Source organism: Mobula hypostoma, chromosome 6, assembly GCF_963921235.1.
Source record: "Mobula hypostoma chromosome 6, sMobHyp1.1, whole genome shotgun sequence".
In the NCBI taxonomy this organism is placed as follows: domain Eukaryota; kingdom Metazoa; phylum Chordata; class Chondrichthyes; order Myliobatiformes; family Myliobatidae; genus Mobula; species Mobula hypostoma.
The window spans coordinates 177,651,055-177,672,318 of record NC_086102.1 but is presented as its reverse complement, the minus strand read 5'-3'; the positions used below and the strand labels follow the sequence as shown (position 1 = coordinate 177,672,318).

Genomic DNA, 21,264 nt, shown 5'->3' with positions numbered 1-21,264 from the left:
ACTCCACAACCCTGACTCAACCCTAATTTAATCATGGGACAATTTAAAATGACTGATGAACCTACCTGGTGTGCCTTGGACTGTGGGAGAAAACGAGAGTATCTGGACAAAAACCCACGCATCCCAAGGGGAGGACAGGCGTCGCAGGAATTGAACTCTGAGCTGTAATAGTGTCGCGTTAACTGCTATGCTACTATGGTGTCCAATTTAATTTTGATCTTGATTTTTCCAAAAATGTGCTTATTCTCTACAACTCATCTCTCTGTTGATATAAAATGATTGGGGAATTATTGTTAACATTGCTTAATATTGCAAGGTATCAAACTTTAATGAAAGCTGTGAAATTCTTACAATTTGATTCAAATGTGTTATCAGGGGGCATGGTTTGCTGAAGAAGAGGACCAAGAGCAGGAAAACTTATGGTTGGCAGTAGCTGAAAACATGCCAACCTGGGAAGAAGGAGGAGATGTAACTCAATCCTCTAGGTACCTTCTACAGCCAATAAGAGACATGCCTGTTATCAATTTAGAGGGAAGTCTACTTGAGAGTGAGTCAGACAGTGACTTGGTATGCATACCATACTAATCAAACACAGTATCATGAGATCTCAGGGTGATCAATTGTCACTGGCAGTTCAAACAATTATTACCCAGTGATTTTCATTCCTCAAAATAAAGTGCATTTAAGGTGAAAGACAAGATTCGTAGCTTGGGTTAGCTGCATGTCTGTAAGGTTGTTCGCTGAACCTGGAGGTTAGGTCATGAACATTTCGTCACCAGACGAGGTGACATCATCAGTGCACAATTGAGAGTTGTTTCTGTCGACTGCTCGCATTTATATTGGTCTGACTCTTTATTCTGATTGGTTGGCTGTTGCGCTGGACTTTAGTCTCTATGGGTCCTGGCCAACTGGATAGCTGAGTGATCTACGCCAGCCTGTATCCCTGATTGTCAGCCGTTGTGAGTACTGGTTCCTCAGGTGTCTGCAGCTCAACCCTTTGGCTCCAATCCCACAGATGCATAGGTCTGTAAATTGTGTCCAGTTCAATATGGTTGTTAATAGAGTCTTCCTTTGAGAACCGTGCTTCTAAGAATTCTGCCAGGAATTTTGTAACAATGAATTTTATTTATATATGTTTGTTGACTATAACTCAGTGTCTAACACCATCATTCCCATAATCCCAATCGATAAGTTACAGAACCTGGCCTCTGTACCTCCCTCTACGATTGAATCCTTGACTTCCTAACCAGAAGACCACAATCTGTACGGATTGGTGATAATATCTCCTCCTCATTGATGATCGACACTGATGTACCTCTGGGATGTGTGCTTAGCCCACTGCTGTACTCTCCCTATACGCATTACTGTGTGGCACCATCTGTAAGTGTGCTGATGATACAATCATTGTTGGCAGAATCTCAGATGGAGATGAGAGGGTGTACAGGAGCGAGATATACCAACTAGTTGAGTTACAGCAACAACCTTGCTCTCAATGTCAGTAAGACAAAAGAGCTGATTAGGAAGGGTAAGACAAAGGAACACGAACCAATCCTCATAGAGGGATCAGAAGTGGAGAGAGTGAGCAATTTCAAGTTCCTGGGTGTCAAGATCTCTGAGGATCTACCCTGGTGCCAACATATCGATGCAGCTATAAAGAAAACAAGACAGCGACTATATTTCATTAGGAGATGGAAGAGATTTGGTTTGTCAACTAAAACTCAAAAACTTCTATAGATGTAAGGCAACATCCATTATTAAGGAACCCCATCACCCTAGGCATGCCCTGTTCTCATTGTAGCCATCAGGAAGGAGGTACAGAAGCTTGAAGGCACACACTCAGCTTGTTCCCCTCTGTCATATGATTCCTAAATAGACATTGAGCTCATGAACACCACATCACTTCTTTATATGGATAATATTTCTGCTTTTGCACTATTTTTAATCTATTCAATATACATACATAGTTACTGTAATTGATTTACCTATTTATTTTATTTCTAAATTATCATGTATTGCATTGAACTGCTGCTGATAAGTTAACAAATTTCACAACACATGCCAGTGATAATAAACCTGATTTTGATTCTGAGTTATTTTGTTACTGCTTATATCAATGGCAGGGATCTTTTGACATGGGTAAAAATAGATTTAACACTTATTTTCTTTATATTAATAGTTATTAGTCTCACGCTTCTAATGCTATGACAGATGGGCTGTGGTTGCTAATTTTTCTTTGACATATTGGAAACGTCTCCAAAGCAGCCCTGATGATTTGTGATTACCTTTTTAAAACAAAAAAGATCGAAAAGCAACACAGTGTTAAAGTTACAGACACAAAATGCTCGTGGAACCATCAAGCATTTTGTGTGTGTTGCTTGAATTTCCACCATCTGCAGATTTTCTCGTGTTTGCAGTGTTAAAGTTATTTAAGATGACGACAATTTCTAGCAGTATTCATATTTTTGGAGCAGCCCTGTTAAGAATTACATTAAGAGTTCCCACGTTAATGATCGACCTTTAAATTTTATTTAAGGATGTCTTTCACCCAGTTGATTGTGTTTTATGGCATTGAGCCTAGGAACTTGTTAGCAATATTAGAAAATTTATAAAGATTTAGCCTTGTCATGTAATTTTAGCTTCCCCCCCCCCAACCAACTACAGAAATGATGCACAGATTTGTTGAGAACATAGAGTACATTTTGACCTCTCTGCAATTTTACACTAATCTCATTTGATGCATTAAGACAGTCACATTTGATAACTTGCTTATTTAAGTTTCTGTCTGAATTCATCTATCAATACACCGAACAACAATTTTCTTTCAAAAGTGAGGCTTCCTCAGAAATCTTTTGTTTATGATAGACCTCGTGAAGCTAAACACAAGTATTACTTGTATCACAGGAATTTGGAGAAACAAAAAATTAATTTTATTGAATAGAATTGCATAATGGTGCAGATGCTTTGCAACAGTTCAACTAAGCTAAAAATAATATTTTGAAGATTTTCATTTCTGTTCAGTGTCTGAGGCTTCTTGCTTAAGTGTCCAACAATAATCAGCCTGCTCTGATGGATTCCAGTTGACCTAATACCATTTCTCCATGACCACAATGTCCTGGTGAAATCTTTTAGCATGCTTGTCACTGCCAGCACCATGAAAGGAGGTGGGGTGGCATTGCTGGTTAGAGAGGAGATTACTGCAATAGAAAGGAAGGACATTAGCCAGGAGGATGTGGAATCGATATGGGTAGAGCTGCATAACACTAAGGGGCAGAAAACACTGGTGGGAGTTGTGTACAGGCCACCTAACAGTAGTAGTGAGTTTGGGGATGGCATTAAACAGGAAATTAGAAATGCGTGCGATAAAGGAACTGCAGTTATAATGGGTGACTTCAATCTACATATAGATTGGGTGAACCAAATTGGTAAGGGTGCTGAGGATGAGGATTTCTTGGAATGTATGTGGGATAGTTTTCTGAACCAACATGTCAAGGAACCAACTAGAGAGCAGGCCATTCTGGACTGGGTACTGAGCAATGAGGAAAGGTTAGTTAGCAATCTTGTCGTGCGAGGCCCCTTGAGTAAGAGTGACCATAATATGGTGGAATTCTTCATTAAGATGGAGAGTGATATAGTTAATTCAGAAACAAAGGTTCTGAACTTAAAGAAGGGTAACTTTGAAGGTATGAGACATGAATTAGCTAAGATAGACTGGCAAATGATACTTAAAGGGTTGACGGTGGATATGCAATGGCAAGCATTTAAAGATCGCATGGATGAACTACAGCAATTGTTCATCCCAGTTTGGCAAAAGAATAAACCAGGGAAGGTAGTGCACCCGTGGCTGGCGAGGGAAATTAGGGATAGTATCAATTCCAAAGAAGAAACATACAAATTATCCAGAAAAAGTGGCACACCTGAGGACTGGGAGAAATTCAGAGTCCAGCAGAGGAGGACAAAAGGCTTAATTAGGAAAGGGAAAAAAGATTATGAGAGAAAGCCGACAGGGAACATAAAAGCTTTTATAGATATGTAAAAAGGAAAAGGATTGGTTAAGAGAAATGTAGGTCCCTTACAGTCAGAAACAGGTGAATTGATCATGGGGAACAAGGACATGGCAGACCAATTGAATAACTACTTTGGTTCTGTCTTCACTAAGGAGGACATAAATAATTTTCCAGAAATAGTAGGGGACCAAGGGTCCAGTGAGATGGAGGAACTGAGGGAAATACATGTTAGTAGGGAAGTGGTGTGAGGTAAATTGAAGAGATTGAAGGCAGATAAATCATTAGGGCCAGATGGTCTGCATCCCAGAGTGCTTAAGGAAGTAGCCCAAGAAATAGTGGATGCATTAGTGATAATTTTTCAAAACTCTTTAGATTCTGGATTAGTTCCTGAGGATTGGAGGGTGGCTAATGTAACCCTGCTTTTTAAAAAAGGAGGGAGAGAGAAACTGGGGAATTATAGACCAGTGAGCCTGACATCGGTGGTGGGGAAAATGCTAGAGTCAGTTATCAAAGGTGTGATAACAGCACATTTGGAAAGCGGTGAAATCATCGGACAAAGTCAGCATGGATTTGTGAAAGGAAAATCATGTCTGACGAATCTCATAGAATTTCTTGCAGATGTAACTAGTAGAGTGGATAGGAGAGAACCAGTGGATGTGGTATATTTGGATTTTCAAAAGGCTTTTGACAAGGTCCCACACAGGAGATTAGTGTGCAAACTTAAAGCACACGGTATTGGGGGTATGGTATTGATGTGGATAGAGAATTGGTTGGCAGACAGGAAGCAAAGAGTGGGAATAAACGGGACCTTTTCAGAATGGCAGGCAGTGACTAGTGGGGTACCGCAAGGCTCAGTGCTGGGACCCCAGTTGTTTACAATATATATTAATGACTTAGCCGAGGGAATTAAATGCAGCATCTCCAATTTTGCGGATGACACAAAGCTGGGCGGCAGTGTTAACTGTGAGGAGGATGCTAAGAGGATGCAGGGTGACTTGGATAGGTTGGGTGAGTGGGCAAATTCATGGCAGATGCAATTTAATGTGGATAAATGTGAGGTTATCCACTTTGGTGGCAAGAACAGGAAAACAGATTATTATCTGAATGGTGGCCAATTAGGAAAAGGGGAGGTGCAACGAGACCTGGGTGTCATTGTACACCAGTCATTGAAAGTTGGCATGCAGGTACAGCAGGCGGTGAAAAAGGCAAATGGTATGCTGGCATTCATACCAAGAGGATTCGAGTACAGGAGCAGGGAGGTTCTACTGCAGTTGTTCAAGACCTTGGTGAGACCACACCTGGAGTATTGTGCACAGTTTTGGTCCCCTAATCTGAGGAAAGACATTCTTGCCATAGAGGGGGTACAAAGAAGGTTCACCAGATTGATTCCTGGGATGGCAGGACTTTCATATGATGAAAGACTGGATCGACTAGGCTTATACTATCTGGAATTTAGAAGATTGGGGGGGGGGGGTCTGATTGAAATGTATAAAATTCTAAAGGGATTGGATAGGCTGGGTGCAGGAAGATTGTTCCCGATGTTGGGGAAGTCCAGAATGAGGGGTCACAGTTTGAGGATAAAGGGGAAGCCTTTTAGGACCGAGATGAGGAAAATCTTCTTCACACAGAGAGTGGTGAATCTGTGGAATTCTCTGCCACAGGAAACAGTTTGGGCCAGTTCATTGGCTATATTTAAGAGGGAGTTAGAAAAGACCCTTGTGGCTAAAGGGATCAGGGGGTATGGAGAGAAGGCAGGTATAGGGTTCTGAGTTGGATGATCAGCCGTGATCGTAATGAATGGCGGTGCAGGCTCGAAGGGCCAAAAGGCCTACTCCTGCACCTATTTTCTATGTTTCTATTTGCAGGGAAGAAGTCTAAATGAGAATGCAGAAAATGAATCTTTGGTGACATGTTGCACTTCATGCTTTCGTATGGTTGAAGCATGTTGTCAATCAGACGCATGTAGTTTGGTGTTCTGTAGTTGCCAGGAAAATTCTCAACAACATTCTTCAATGCCTTCCATGTGGTCTTCTCCGGTCTCACTAGAACTCCTTCAAATTGCCTTTCATTAATGATCTAGTTAATTTGTGGACGAAGAAAAATGCCACTTTTAATCTTTGCATCAGTCATTCTGACTTGAATTGTGAATTAAAATAACAAATATAGGTGATTTGGTGCATGATAGGGAAATTTTGTGGTGATTTTCATGATCAGCAGCCCAAAATCCGTAAGATATACCCAAAAGTCTTCAGGAAGCAAAATCTTTGTTGTCCAGTGATATTAATTCAGAAGTCACATGTACGTTGAAATGTGTTGTGTGCAGTAACAACCAGCACAACTAAGGGTGTGCTGGGGGTAGCCCACTAGTGTTACTACATACTCAAGTGCCAACATAGCATTCCCATCATGTTCAGCAGAACAACAGCAGCAGCGAAACAAACCCCTTTCCTGCTTCCCACCTATCTAGTCACAGTCACAGACAGGCCTCCAACTCCAGGCCAGGCTGCCTCCAGGCCTCCAGTGGACTTTCAGACATCGGGCTTCTGACTTCCCCAGAGGACTCGCAGACCCAGGGCTTCAACCATCAGGCCTCACATTCTGGACTCACTGACTTTAATCTTTGACATTTGGGCTTCAGTTTTCAGAATCAACCCAAGATTCACAAATGACAAGACCCCAAACTCCAGGCCCCAGACCTGCTGACTTGCCGACCTAGTCCTACCTGCATGGACCTCCAATCCCTGGACTTGCTGCTGAATCTTGCCTTTAAAGTTCTCTTGTTGCTTGACAATGCGCCAGCCCATCCCAAACATTTGAACAGCATTCATCTCAACGTAACAGTGCATTTCCTGCCGCCTAATACAACATCGCTGATTCAACCACTTGACCAAGATGTGATATCCACACTCAAGGCGTATTTTTTACGGCGAACTGTCTCTCAGATACTGCAAGCAACAGACGATTTTGAAAATCCCATGAGTTTACCAATGGTGAGGGAATGGTGGAAGTCCTTCAACATCAGACATACCATCAACAACATTGATGAATCCTGGAAAGAGGTCAGGTCTTCCACTCTGAAGCAACTGGCAGAATTTTTTAAGGCTGCGGAACACTTGGCACAAATGGCAATGGACATGCACCCAAGTTTAGAACGGAGTCAGCATTTCAGTCGTTCCCTGCAGTAAAGCCTTCTTCCCTACAAGCAAATTTATGCTGAAAAACAAAATGCTGCCAAGCAAACAATCCTCACCACTTTCTTCAAACCGGTGTCATCTCCTGCTGCCGGCAGTACTGAGAATTTTGTGAGTCTTCCTTCACCCCTTGCTGTCCTTGATGATCCTGACGACACACAACCATCCACCTCATCCATGTAAAGCTGCCTGACACCACAACAACAACTCATCTCCCGGAGCGAACACACCTGCCACTGTTGGTAAGTACTGTACACTCTAGTATGTTAACTTTCTATGATTTGTTATGTTGAATATGACAAGTTGATGAAATATAATACAAATGTTGACTTGTGGTACTGCTTTTGTGTCATATTGGTATGAAAATGTGAATAAATTACAGGTAAAACATACTTAGGAAGCCCTCAAGAATGCATCCCTATTTTCTCCATTTAAATAATTATTCACATTATAGAAACATAGAAACATAGAAAATAGGTGCAGGAGTAGGCCATTTGGCCCTTCGAGCCTGCACCGCCATTTATTATGATCATGGCTGATCATCCAACTCAAAACCCCGCCCCAGCCTTCCCTCCATACCCCCTGACCCCTGTAGCCACAAGGGTTGACTTCGAGGAATGTATCCCCCCGCATATAACGAGGATAGGGTGTATCCATGTGCCTATCGAAACATCTCTTAAAACCTCTCATGTATTTGCCTCTACCACCATACAAGGCAGTGCATTCCAGGTATCCATAACACTCTGAATAAAATGATGGTGGATGGGGCAAATGTTATACAGTTTCCAAACACTGGCAACCAATCCCATGAAGGTAGGGTAAAAGAAAACAATGCAAGTTTTCTTAATTTAAGGCTAGACTATGCACAACCTTATGTATTACATAAGGTATTTGGTATTGGTCCATTTTCTCATAGAATAACAGAAATTTGCATCACCGAGGCAGGAACCTGGTGGTGAGAGACCTGAGACTCTGGTACCACCACTTTGATAACAGTACTGAGAAGAGAGCATAACCTGGATGGAGGAGGTCTCTGTTGATGGATGCTGCTTTCCTGCAACAATGTTCTGTGTAGATGTCCTCACTGGGGGGAGTGCTTTACCCATGATGGACTGGGAAATATCCATTACTTTTTGTAGGAATTTCCATACCAGGTGTGATGCAGCCATGCAATATACTCTCTACCACACCATAGAACCATAGAAACTACAGCACAGAAACAGGCCTTTTGGCCCTTCTTGGCTGTGCCGAACCATTTTCTGCCTAGTCCCACTGACCTGCACACGGACCATATCCCTCCATACACCTCCCATCCATGTATCTGTCCAATTTATTCTTAAATGTTAAAAAAGAACCCGCATTTACCACCTCGTCTGGCAGCTCATTCCATACTCCCACCACTCTCTGTGTGAAGAAGCCCCCCCTAATGTTCCCTTTAAACTTTTCCCCCCTCACCCTTAACCCATATCCTCTGGTTTTTTTCTCCCCTTGCCTCAGTGGAAAAAGCCTGCTTGCATTCACTCTATCTATACCCATCATAATTTTATACACCTCTATCAAATCTCCCCTCATTCTTCTACGCTCCAGGGAATAAAGTCCTAACCTATTCAACCTTTCTTTGTAACTAAGTTTCTCAAGTCCCGGCAACATCCTTGTAAACCTTCTCTGCACTCTTTCAACCTTATTTATATCCTTCCTGTAATTTGGTGACCAAAACTGAACACAATACTCCAGATTCGGCCTCACCAATGCCTTATACAACCTCATCATAACATTCCAGCTCTTATACTCAATACTTCGATTAATAAAGGCCAATGTACCAAAAGCTCTCTTTACGACCCTATCTACCTGTGATGACACTTTTAGGGAATTTTGTATCTGTATTCCCAGACCCCTCTGTTCCACTGCACTCCTCAGTGCCTTACCATTAACCCTGTATGTTCTACATTGGTTTGCCCTTCCAACGTGCAATACCTCACACTTGTCGGTATTAAACTCCATCTGCCATTTTTCAGCCCATTTTTCCAGATGGTCCAAGTCCCTCTGCAGGCTCTGAAAACCTTCCTCACTGTCTACTACACCTCCAATCTTTGTATCATCAGCAAACTTGCGAATCCAACTTACCACATTATCATCCAGATCATTGATATAGATGACAAATAACAATGGATCCAGCACTGATCCCTGTGGCACACCACTAGTCACAGGCCTCCACTCAGAGAAGCAATTCTCTACCACCACTCTCTGGCTTCTTCCATCGAGCCAATGTCTAATCCAATTTACCAACTCTCCATGTATACCTAGCGACTGAATTTTTCTAACTAACCTCCCATGCGGGACCTTGTCAAAGGCCTTACTGAAGTGAATGTAGACAATATCCACTGCCTTCCCTTCATCCACTTTCCTGGTAACCTCCTCGAAAAACTCCAACAGATTGGTCAAACGTGACCTACCACGCACAAAGCCATGTTGACTCTCCCTAATAAGCCCCTGTCTATCCAAATGCTTGTAGATTCTGTCTCTTAGTACTCCCTCCAATAACTTACCTACTACTGACGTTAAACTCACCGGCCTATAATTTCCTGGATTACTTTTCGATCCTTTTTTAAACAACGGAACGACATGAGCCACTCTCCAATCCTCCGGCACTTCACCCGTAGACAGCGACATTTTAATTATTTCTGCCAGGGCCCCCGCAATTTCAACACTAGTCTCCTTCAAGGTCCGAGGGAACACACTGTCAGGTCCCGGGGATTTATCCACTTTAATCTTCCTCAAGACAGCAAGCACCTCCTCCTTTTCAATCTGTACAGTTTGCATGGTCTCACTACTTGATTCCCTCAATTCCATAGATTTCATGCCAGCTTCCTTCGTAAATACAGACACAAAAAACCTACTTAAGATCTCCCCCATTTCCTTTGGTTCCACACAAAGCCGACCACTCTGATCTTCAAGAGGACCAATTTTATCCCTTACAATCCTTTTGCTCTTAATATACTTGTAAAAGCTCTTTGGATTATCCTTCACTTTGACTGCCAAGGCAACCTCATGTCTTCTTTTTGCCCTCCTGATTTCTTTCTTAAGTATTTTCTTGCACTTCTTATACTCCTCAAGCACCTGATTTACCTCCTGTTTCCTATACATTTCATACAACTCCCTCTTCTTCTTTATCAGAGTTGCAATATCCCTTGAGAACCAAGGTTCCTTATTCCTATTCAATTTGCCTTTAATCCTGACAGGAACATACAAACTCTGCACTCTCAAAATTTCCCCTTTGAAGGCTTCCCACCTACCAATCACATCTTTGCCAGAGAACAACCTATCCCAATCCACGCTTTTTAGATCCTTTCTCATTTCTTCAAATTTGGCCTCCTTCCAGTTCAGAACCTCAACCCTAGGACCAGATCTATCCTTGTCCATGATCAAATTAAAACTAATGGTGTTATGATCACTGGAACCAAAGTGCTCCCCTACACAGACTTCTGTCACTTGCCCTAATTCATTTCCTAACAGGAGATCCAATATTGCATCCCCTCTAGTTGGTCCCTCCATATACTGATTTAGAAAACTTTCCTGAACACATTTTACAAACTCTAAACCATCTAGACCCCTAACAGTATGGGAGTCCCAATCAATGTATGGAAAATTAAAATCCCCTACCACCACAACTTTATGTTTCCTGCAGTTGCCTGCTATCTCTCTGCAGATTTGCTCCTCCAAGTCTCGTTGACTATTGGGTGGTCTGTAATACAATCCCACTAATGTGGCCATACCTTTCCTGTTTCTCAGCTCCACCCATGAGGACTCAGTAGACAAGCCCTCTAATCTGTCCTGCCTGAGCACTGAGCACTGCTGTAATATTTTCCCTAACAAGCAATGCTACTCCCCCACCTTTCATTCCTCTGCCTCGATCACATCTGAAACATCAGAACCCTGGAATATTAAGCTGCCAGTCCTGCCCCTCCTATAGCCAAGTTTCACTAATTGCTACAACATCATAATTCCTTTTTTTTTAAATTTTATTTTTATTTGGATAAGGAGTTCACAATTATCATGTACTTTTTTCACACATATAACCTTTTCCATTTTTTATATGTATAAAACTACAATTATTTATACATTCTTAAGTACACATTGAGATGATATAAAAGCAAAATAAACATTTAAATAGATAATTATGTACTGTGGTAAATCTAACCTATTAGGCTAAGTAATGAAATTAGTTGTTAAGAAAAATGGTAATAATAGTTTCCATACAACCCTTCTGGACCATTTCCACTGGTCCAAAATGTTGCATACAAGCCTATATACCAACCATTGTAGGTGTTTATATCCCAATTTGTTCGTGCTTGTTCCTGCCCGCAGACATAATTATCCAATCCCTATATACTTATTTACTTAATTTTTTCATTTTTTTTTTATCCCTTTCCCAAATCTTTCCCTTTACTTGTGTTAATTCTCTATTTTCCAAAAAAAAAACAACAAACATTTAGACTAGGGGTGCTTACGTTAGCAATATTACTGTGTTGATGAGAAGAGCAATATAAATCAGTAGGAGAGTCATCTAAAGTCTGCTCGCATTGGGGTTATATATTCAATCCATTTATTCCAGATTTGTTAAAATGTTTCTTTCTGAGTTCTCAGGGAGTAGGTCAACTTTTCCATTTTAAATATTTCCAAGATAATTTCGTACCAATCTTCTAATGTAGGTGGTATTGGATTTAGCTATTTTCTAGTGATTGATTTCTTACTTGCCGCTAAGAGGCCCTGCAGCAACTTTATATCTTCATGCTGTTCAAGGAACAATACATGCCCCAAATAGAGCATCTCAAAGTTCAGAGGTATCTGGGACCTTAATACCTTAACTAATGTTCTATGAATGCCTTCCCAAAATAGACTTAATTTAGGGCAATCCCAGAAAATATGAAAATGATTTGCCTCCTTGGAGCCACACCTTCTCCAACACATCACATTTGTATCTTTATATTTTTCCTGATATGGGGTCTTGAAGTATCTTATAATGTTTTTCCAACAATGTTCTCTCCAAGTCAAAGAATTAGTCGAGGACCATTGAAAGCTGCAGATTTTCCCCCAAGCCTCCTCTGAAAGTACCAACCCCGCTTCTTTCTCCCACTTCTCTTTAATATACAGTGTATTTACATTTTTAGCATGGGAGAGTGCATTATATAGGCGAGAAACTGATTTACTAGGTATTGAACTGCAAGCCGAATTCAGAATCTTGAAAAATTCTAATTCTACTGTTGATAGGTCTGTATATCTACAACTCTGGTTAACATAGTTTCGTATTTGAAGGTACCTAAAAAAGTCATTATGTTCTAGGCCATGTTTGTCCTGCAGGATTTGGAAACTTTGTAATACTCTTTTATCTATAAATGAGAGGTAGGTTGTAAGACCTTTCTTTATCCATAGCTCAAATCTTTTATCTCCTCTGTTGGGAAGGAATTCGGTATCATATGCACACCATCTAAAGAGTTTTAGCGTGTTATTAATTCCACATGAATTAACCACCTTCTGCCATACTTTTAATGTAAGATTTATCCAAGCATTATTAAATTTTTCCAACTGGGCCATCAATCCTTTGTCAGCTATTGAGGCCTGAAGAGGAAAACTGTCAACTAATCCAAATTCTATTTCCTTCCATCTAGCCTTATATTCCCTATTACACCAATATAACAGAGGGGTTATCTGTGAGGCATAAAAATAATTTCTCAGGCAAGGAAGAACCATACCTCCTCTTTCCTTCCCTAACTGTAAGGTGTTATATCGAATTCTAGGTTTCCTTCCTTGCCAAATGAAGCGGGAAATCCATTTGTCCCATTCCCTGAATTGATTATCATCCACCTCCACTGGTAAAGTACGGAAAAGATATAATAACCGAGGAAGAATATTCATTTTTATAGTATTTATCCTTGAATTTAAACTTAAAAAGGGGATAAGATTCCATCTATGCATATCTGCTTTTATCTCTGAGATTAATGGCCCATAATTTACCTGTGACAGTGTTGAAAGATCCTTCGGCAGGATTATTCCTAAATATTTTAATGATTTAGCTTCCCACTTAAGATTGTATGTATCCTGCAATTTTTTGGATGGTGTATAATTTAGGGACATAACCTGCGTTTTCTTTACATTTATTTTATAACCTGATATTTTCCCAAAGTCATCCAACAGTGTAACCAATCCTATAAATGATTTTTCTGGTTCACTCAGATAGACCAAAACATCATCTGTGAATAACGCCACTTTCTGTTCAATCCCTGCCACCTTGATACCTTTTACGATTTCGCTCTGTCTTATTAGTTGGGCAAGTGGTTCAATATATAGCGCAAAAAGGAGAGGAGAAATTGGGCATCCCTGTCTAGTGCCTCTCTCTAAAATGAAGGAGTCAGAGAGGTCCCCATTTATCTTAATTCGGGCTGTTGGGCTGTCATACAGAGTCTGAATTACTTTAATAAACCTTTCTTGAAAGCCGAATCTTCCTAACACTCTGTATAGGAATGCCCAACTAACCGAATCAAAAGCTTTCTCAGCATCCAATCCTACTACCATTGTCTCTGTCTCGTTCTTATTAACCTGTTCTAATATGTGCAGAGTTCTCCTTATGTTGTCCTGTGTTTGTCTTTGTTGAATAAATCCAGTCTGGTCTAAATGGATTAGGCCAGGTAAAAGCTTTTCCAATCTGCGCGCTAATATAGATGTAAATAGTTTGTAATCTAAATTAAGAACACTAATTGGCTGATAATTGCCACATTCTAGTTTATCTTTACCCTCTTTAGGAATAACTGAAATAATCGCTTCTCTCCAGGAAGGTGGAGTTTCTCCTCTCTGCAAGATCCAATTAAAGGTGTTAAGTAGTAATGGGGCTAACTGTGTCTTCAGGGACTTGTACCACTCTGAGGTAAACCCATCAGAACCCGGGGACTTTCCAGCCTTTAACCTAGAGATGGCCACGTTCAGTTCTTTGACAGTTACTGGTTCTAATAAACTTTCATTTTGTAAATCTGTAAGTTTAGGTAGATCTAAAAAATTCAATACACTGTCTATATAGGGCTCATTGGGGGCCCGGGGTTGGGAGTACAGCTCTCGATAATACGTTTCAAAACTCTCTTGAATTTTCCCTATTGTACTCTCCACAAGCTTTGTCTTTGGATTCTTTATTTTATGAACTGTATTGTCTGCTTGTTGTTTTCGTAATTTATATGCTAATAATCTAGCTGATTTACCTCCTACTTCATAATTCTTTTGTCTCAGGTAAAGAAAATTTCTTTGAGTTTCCAACGTATAAATATCATCAATTTCACTTTGCAATTTCCTAATTTCCTGTTTTTGATTTGAATTACTTTTGTTGCTATCTCCAACTTGAAGTTGTTTTAATTTTCCTTGAAGGTCTGCTAATTTTTGTGCATTGATTTTTTTCATGTGAGTAGTAATGGAAATAATTTTCCCTCTCAGTACAGCTTTCAATGTATCCCATAAAATCACTGGTGATGTTTCTCCCGTGTCATTAAGGTCTAGATATTCTTTGATTTCTCCCCTTAATCTCTCCATTACTTTTGGGTTATTAAGTATATGTGAGTTTAGCCTCCATAGTGTTTTCCTCATTTTCCTTTCCAGGATTAGAGACATAGAGACTGGGCTATGATCCGACAGATCAATTGTTGCAATATTACAGTTTTTTATCCTGAGTCTATCTGTATTAAAGATAAAGAAATAGTCTATCCCTGAATAGGCTGAATGAGGGAAAGAGTAATATGTATAATCTTTACTAGTAGGGTGTAATTCCCTCCAGACATCTATAATTCCCAACTCCTCCATCAATGAATTCACTTTCCGAGTCAGAGGTTTATTCTGAGTAACTATTCTTGAAGAATCTAATATAGGATTTAATCTAATATTAAAATCCCCTCCACAAATTACTACCCCTCGAGAACTGACCATCTTTTTAATTTTCCATGTTCAGATTAGCTCATATGTGTTTCCTGGAGGAAAGCTATTTGTGCCCTCTCTTTTTTCAATTTAGACATAATCTTATTTCTTTTAATTGGATTCAAAACCCCATTAACATTATAGGAAATTATTTTTACCAATTCAGTTTGCATTTTTCTCTAGTAGAAAAAAAGCACTCTCCTTTTCTAACCAAACAGTAAGCAATCCCTTCTCAACAGTAAACCAAGACATATAACCATACCCTAGACATTTCTGAACGTATAACATTTGAAAATTTTCCCCGACTTCCCACAGTGAGGCCTGAGCACCGACCCGCCTCAGTTCAGAGGGATAACCTCTATCTTCACCCTGTGTTAGAGGGCCCTCAGCAGTTTGAATAATCATAGAGAATTTTCTCCTATTTATGTCTCGACCATATTGCTATCATTCAAGTTATTCCTCCTAGATTATTTTCAGTTACCAGTTTTCATTTTACTTTTAAGTCCGATTTACTCTTTTCAGTCATTTCTCTTAATTAATCTGTATTCTCTGTACATTCGCGTCTGAATATTTGCAGCTTTTCCTTGTAGTTTGACACTCTGGTTCGAGTGGAGCGTCCTCGCCCCACTAACTGCCACGACTTCTGCCGAATCCTCTCCAGTAGCGACTCCGGTTGGGGGATAACTTTAATAGGTAGTCCCCGGTCCGCCAGGTCCGACGTTGCCTCCTCCACCGTAGCGTAAGTTTTTGTCCCTTCGTCGTAAAAGACTCTCAGCCGAGCTGGATACAGGGTCTGGAATCTGATGTTGTTTTCCTTCAGGACTCTCCGTGTTTCCGTATATTCCTTCCGTCTGGCAAGAATCCCCGGTGCGTAGTTGTGGTCTAAACTGATTTTACAGTTGTTCCACATGAAACCTTTCTTTTGCCATGCTCTTTTAAGCACCTCTTCCTTCGTTCTGTAACTGAGAAATCTGATCAGAATCGATCTGGGCTGGGCGCCTGCAGGAGGCTGTGGTGCCAACGCATGGTGAGCCCTTTCTATCTGTAGGTCTTTTGCGGCCGGTATATCAAGGTTCTCTCTAAGCAGCTTCTCCACGAAGGGAATCATCAATCCGGGTTTACCTTCGGTTCCTTCGGGAACTCCATAGATCCTCACATTTTCCCTTCTCGAGCGGCCTTCTTGATCTATTAGTTTCCACTGGAGCTGGTCTTGTAGCTTCAGCATTTCTGCTATCACCTCCTCTGCATTTTGTAGCTTCTCTTCAATTCCAACAATCCTCGCTTCGGCTTCATCTATCCGCGAGTTAGTTTTTACTATTTCTCCTTTAATATCTTCCAGCTGTTTGCTGTTATCTTGTCGGAACTCGCGAATCTCTCCGAGAATCAAAGACAAAGTCACCGATTCCCCCTCATTATCTCCGTCCTGGCTTGCCGTGGGAGAGCTAGACCCTTCGCCTTGCTGTATCTCTTTATGTTTATCAGCCTTTAGAGCGGACTTTTTATTCTTGTTCTTAGACATCATCCTTGCCCCTTTTATTAATATAGTTATGCAATATTAAGTATTTGTCTAAATTCGATTTTGGGGCAGTTTACCTTCTTTTTTTGTCGAGAGACCTTTTCCTTACACCGCCATTCCCTTGATGACCCGGAAGTCACCGCCACAACATCGTAATTCCACGTGTCAATCCACGCCCTCAACTCATCCGCCTTCCCCGCAATACTCCTAGCATTGAAATATATACACCTCAGAAGATTTTTACCACCACTCACAACCTTTCTATCAGCAGATTTGCTTAACCTTTCAACATCATTTATTTTCACCCCAGCCACACTGTCAGCTCTGGCACTCTGGTTCCCATCCCCCTGCAAATCCAGTTTAAAGCCTCCCCAATAGCACTAACAAACCTCCCTGAAAGGATATTGGTCCCCCTGTTGTTCAAGTGTAACCCGTCTCTCTTGTACAGGTCCCACCTGCCCCAGAAGAGGTCCCAATGATCCTGAAATCTGAAACCCTGCCCCCTACACCAGTTCCTCAGCCACTTGTTCCTCCTCCAGAGCATCCTATTCCTACCCTCACTGGCACTCTAGCACAGGTAGCAATCCTGAGATTACCACCCTTGAGGTCCTGCTTTTCAACTTCCTACCAAGCTCTCTATACTCACTGTCCAGGACCTCTTCACTCTTCCTTGCTATGTCATTGGTACCGATGTGCACCACGACATCTGGCTGGTCACCCTCCCACTTCAGAATGTCATGCAATCGATCAGAGACATCCTTGACCCTGGCATCTGGGAGGCAACAAACCATCCTGGATTCTCTGACACGACCACAGAACCTCCTATCTGCACCTCTAACTATCGAGTCCCCTATCACTACCGCTCTCCTCTTTTCCCCCCTCCCTTCTGCACTGCAGAGCCAGACTCAGTGCCAGAGATCCGGCTACTGCAGCTAGTCCCAGGTAAGTCACCCCCCCCCCCCCACAGTATCCGATGCGGTATACTTGTTGTTGAGGTGAATGGCTACAGGGGAACACACGTCCATAGAAGTTTGTCAAAGTTTTAGGTGTCAATCCAAATCTTTTCAAACAATCTAAGGAAGTAGAGGTGCTGCCATGTTTTCTCTGTAATGGCACTTGCATGTGGTGCCAGGGTCACGTCACCCAAAATGGTGACACTGAGGAATTTAAAGTTGCTAAACCTCTCCACCTCTGATCTTCTGACAAGGACTGGCTTATGGGCCTCTGGTTTCCTCTTCCTGAAGTCAATAACTAGTTCTTTGGTCTTGTGAACATTGAGTAAGAGGCTATCGTTGTGACACCACTCAGCCAGATTTTCATTCTCCCTCCAATATGCTGGTTTGGCCTATGACAGTAGTGTCATCAGCAAACATTGTGCTCCGAGAAAAACTAACCACGGCGATCCTGCCTTCCTGCATGTGGTCCCTAGCAATGTAGGTTCAAATACTATCAAGTACAGCAGATTCCAGTTAACTGGGTCATCTAAACTAATCAAGAAAATAGTCAAAATTTCCTTCATTTCTTTGGGAGACTATGCAGCTTAACTGGGACAGAGACTGTTGCCAAACTGTTTCTAACTAGTGTTAGTTGTGTGCACTTGCGAGGCTGTTAAACACTACACCATGCTTTGTGTAATCCTAACCTTATTATTAAACCCGCTGATAAGGGGAGTGCTGTTGTAGTCTGGCGTACTGACCTCTACCTTGCCGAGGCGCAGCGACAACTCGCGGATACCTCCTCTTATTTACCCCTCGATCGTGACCCCACTAAGGAGCACCAGGCCATTGTCTCCCACACCATCACCGACTTTATCCGCTCAGGGGATCTCCCATCCACTGCTACCAACCTTATAGTTCCCACACCCCGCACTTCCCGTTTCTACCTCCTACCCAATATCCACAAACCTGCCTGTCCTGGCCGACCTATTGTCTCAGCTTGCTCCTGCCCCACCGAACTCGTTTCTGCATACCTCGACACTGTTTTATCACCCCTTGTTCAATCCCTTCCGACCTATGTTCGTGACACTTCTCACGCTCTTAAACTATTCGATGATTTTAAGTTCCCTGTCCCCCACCGCTTTATTTTCACCATGGATGTCCAGTCCTTATATACTTCCATCCCCCATCAGGAAGGTCTCAAAGCTCTACGCTTCTTTTTGGATTCCAGACCTAATCAGTTCCCCTCTACCACCACTCTGCTCCGTCTAGCGGAATTAGTCCTTACTCTTAATAATTTCTCCTTTTGCTCCTCCCATTTCCTCCAAACTAAAGGTGTAGCTATGGGCACCCGTATGGGTCCTAGCTATGCCTGCCTTTTTGTTGGGTTTGTGGAACAATCTATGTTCCGTGCCTATTCTGGTATCTGTCCCCCACTTTTCCTTCGCTACATCGACGACTGCATTGGCGCTGCTTCCTGCACGCATGCAGAACTCGTTGACTTTATTAACTTTGCCTCCAACTTTCACCCTGCCCTCAAGTTTACCTGGTCCATTTCCGACACCTCCCTCCCCTTTCTAGATCTTTCTGTCTCTGTCTCTGGAGACAGCTTATCCACTGATGTCTACTATAAGCCTACTGACTCTCACAGCTATCTGGACTATTCCTCTTCTCACCCTGTCTCTTGCAAAAATGCCATCCCCTTCTCGCAATTCCTCCGTCTCCGCCGCATCTGCTCTCAGGATGAGGCTTTTCATTCTAGGACGAGGGAGATGTCTTCATTTTTTAAAGAAAGGGGCTTCCCTTCCTCCACTATCAACTCTGCTCTTAAACGCATCTCCCCCATTTCACGTACATCTGCTCTCACTCCATCCTCCCACCACCCCACTAGGAATAGGGTTCCCCTGGTCCTCACCTACCACCCCACCAGCCTCCGGGTCCAACGTATTATTCTCCGTAACTTCCGCCACCTCCAACGGGATCCCAACACTAAGCACATCTTCCCCTCGCCCCCCCCTGCATTCTGCAGGGATCGCTCCCTACACAACTCCCTTGTCCATTCGTCCCCCCCATCCCTCCCCACTGATCTCCCTCCTGGCACTTATCCATGTAAGCGGAACAAGTGCTACACATGCCCTTACACTTCCTCCCTTACCACCATTCAGAGCCCCAAACAGTCCTTCCAGGTGAGGCATCACTTCACCTGTGAGTCGACTGGGGTGATATACTGCGTCCGGTGCTCCCGATGTGGCCTTTTATATATTGGCGAGACCCGACACAGACTGGGAGACCGCTTTGCTGAACATCTACGCTCTGTCCGCCAGAGAAAGCAGGATCTCCCAGTGGCCACACATTTTAATTCCACATCCCATTCCCATTCTGACATGTCTGTCCACAGCCTCCTCTACTGTAAAGATGAAGCCACACTCAGGTTGGAGGAACAACACCTTATATTCCGTTTGGGTAGCCTCCAACCTGATGGCATGAACATCAACTTCTCTAACTTCCGCTAGGCCCCACCTCCCCCTCGTACCCCATCTGTTACTCATCTTTATGCACACATTCTTTCTCTCACTCTCCTTTTTCTCCCTCTGTCCCTCTGAATATACCTCTTGCCCATCCTCTGGGTCACCCCCCCCCTGTCTTTCTTCCCGGACCTCCTGTCCCATGATCCTCTCGTATCCCTTTTGCCAATCACCTGTCCAGCTCTCGGCTCTATCCCTCCCCCTCCTGTCTTCTCCTATCATTTTGCATCTCCCCCTCCCCCTCCAGCTTTTAAATCCCTTACTCACTCTTCCTTCAGTTAGTCCTGACGAAGGGTCTCGGCCTGAAACGTCGACTGCACCTCTTCCTATAGATGCTGCTTGGCCTGCTGCGTTCACCAGCAACTTTGATGTATGTTACCATGCTTTGTGTGAACAGTTTATAAATAGCATCAGTTGCATGTGTTTGTGTTCAAAGCAGTATTTTTTGTCACTGATAATTGGTAAGAAATAAGCAGTAAGACAATTCAGAACTGTTTTGCTTACTGCAGTTTCAAGCATTCAGGCTTGGAGAAACCAAAAATGGCCGGGAGTGAAAATGAATTGATTTCACTACTTCAAGTTAGAAACTATTAACAATTTGAAGTTAATGACAATTATCTTGAATGTTACAATAAAAATGAAGATTTGGAGGATGCAGTCATCAACAGTACCGCACGAAGGAAGTTCACCATCTGCTCGAGATGTCTGTGCTGATTTTGTTCATTTACAGTCAAAAGAACGTGACGTGGCTGAATTCTTCCATTGGTAAGTATTAGCAACTAATACACAGTTTTATAAGACTGCAGTAGTATGGTAGTGTTCTAATTTGTTCTGTATTTCATTTAAAGACATAATTTGTTACTCGGTTTGTATTTTTGTACCTTTTTAACTATTTGATTAATTGTAGCAGCCACTTAATTGGGCCAAAATATACTGATCATGATGTGCCCCATATAAACCAGAATCCATTGTATTTGAAGAGAGATTGAGAGCGATTAGCTTTGTTTGTCACATATACATTGAAACATACAGTGAAATGTATTGTTTACGCCAACGACCAACTCAGTTTAAAGATGTGTTGGCAACCCGCAAGTGATGCCATGCTTCTGGCACCAATACAGCATGCCTACAGCTCACCAACCCTAA

At 42.1% G+C, this 21,264-nt stretch overlaps 1 protein-coding gene across 1 annotated transcript in view; it reads left to right on the top strand.

Moving 5' to 3' along the window:
• LOC134348797 (adenylate cyclase type 10-like) overlaps positions 1 to 6,710 on the top strand; it is a 140,599-nt gene extending 133,889 nt beyond the window's left edge. The window contains exons 33-34 of the mRNA XM_063052600.1: positions 376 to 485; positions 6,472 to 6,710. Of these exons, the coding sequence (XP_062908670.1) occupies positions 376 to 485; positions 6,472 to 6,628 (267 nt within the window). The 3' untranslated portion in view covers positions 6,629 to 6,710. The remainder of the gene's footprint in view (positions 1 to 375; positions 486 to 6,471) is intronic.
• The last annotated feature ends 14,554 nt before the right edge of the window (positions 6,711 to 21,264 follow it).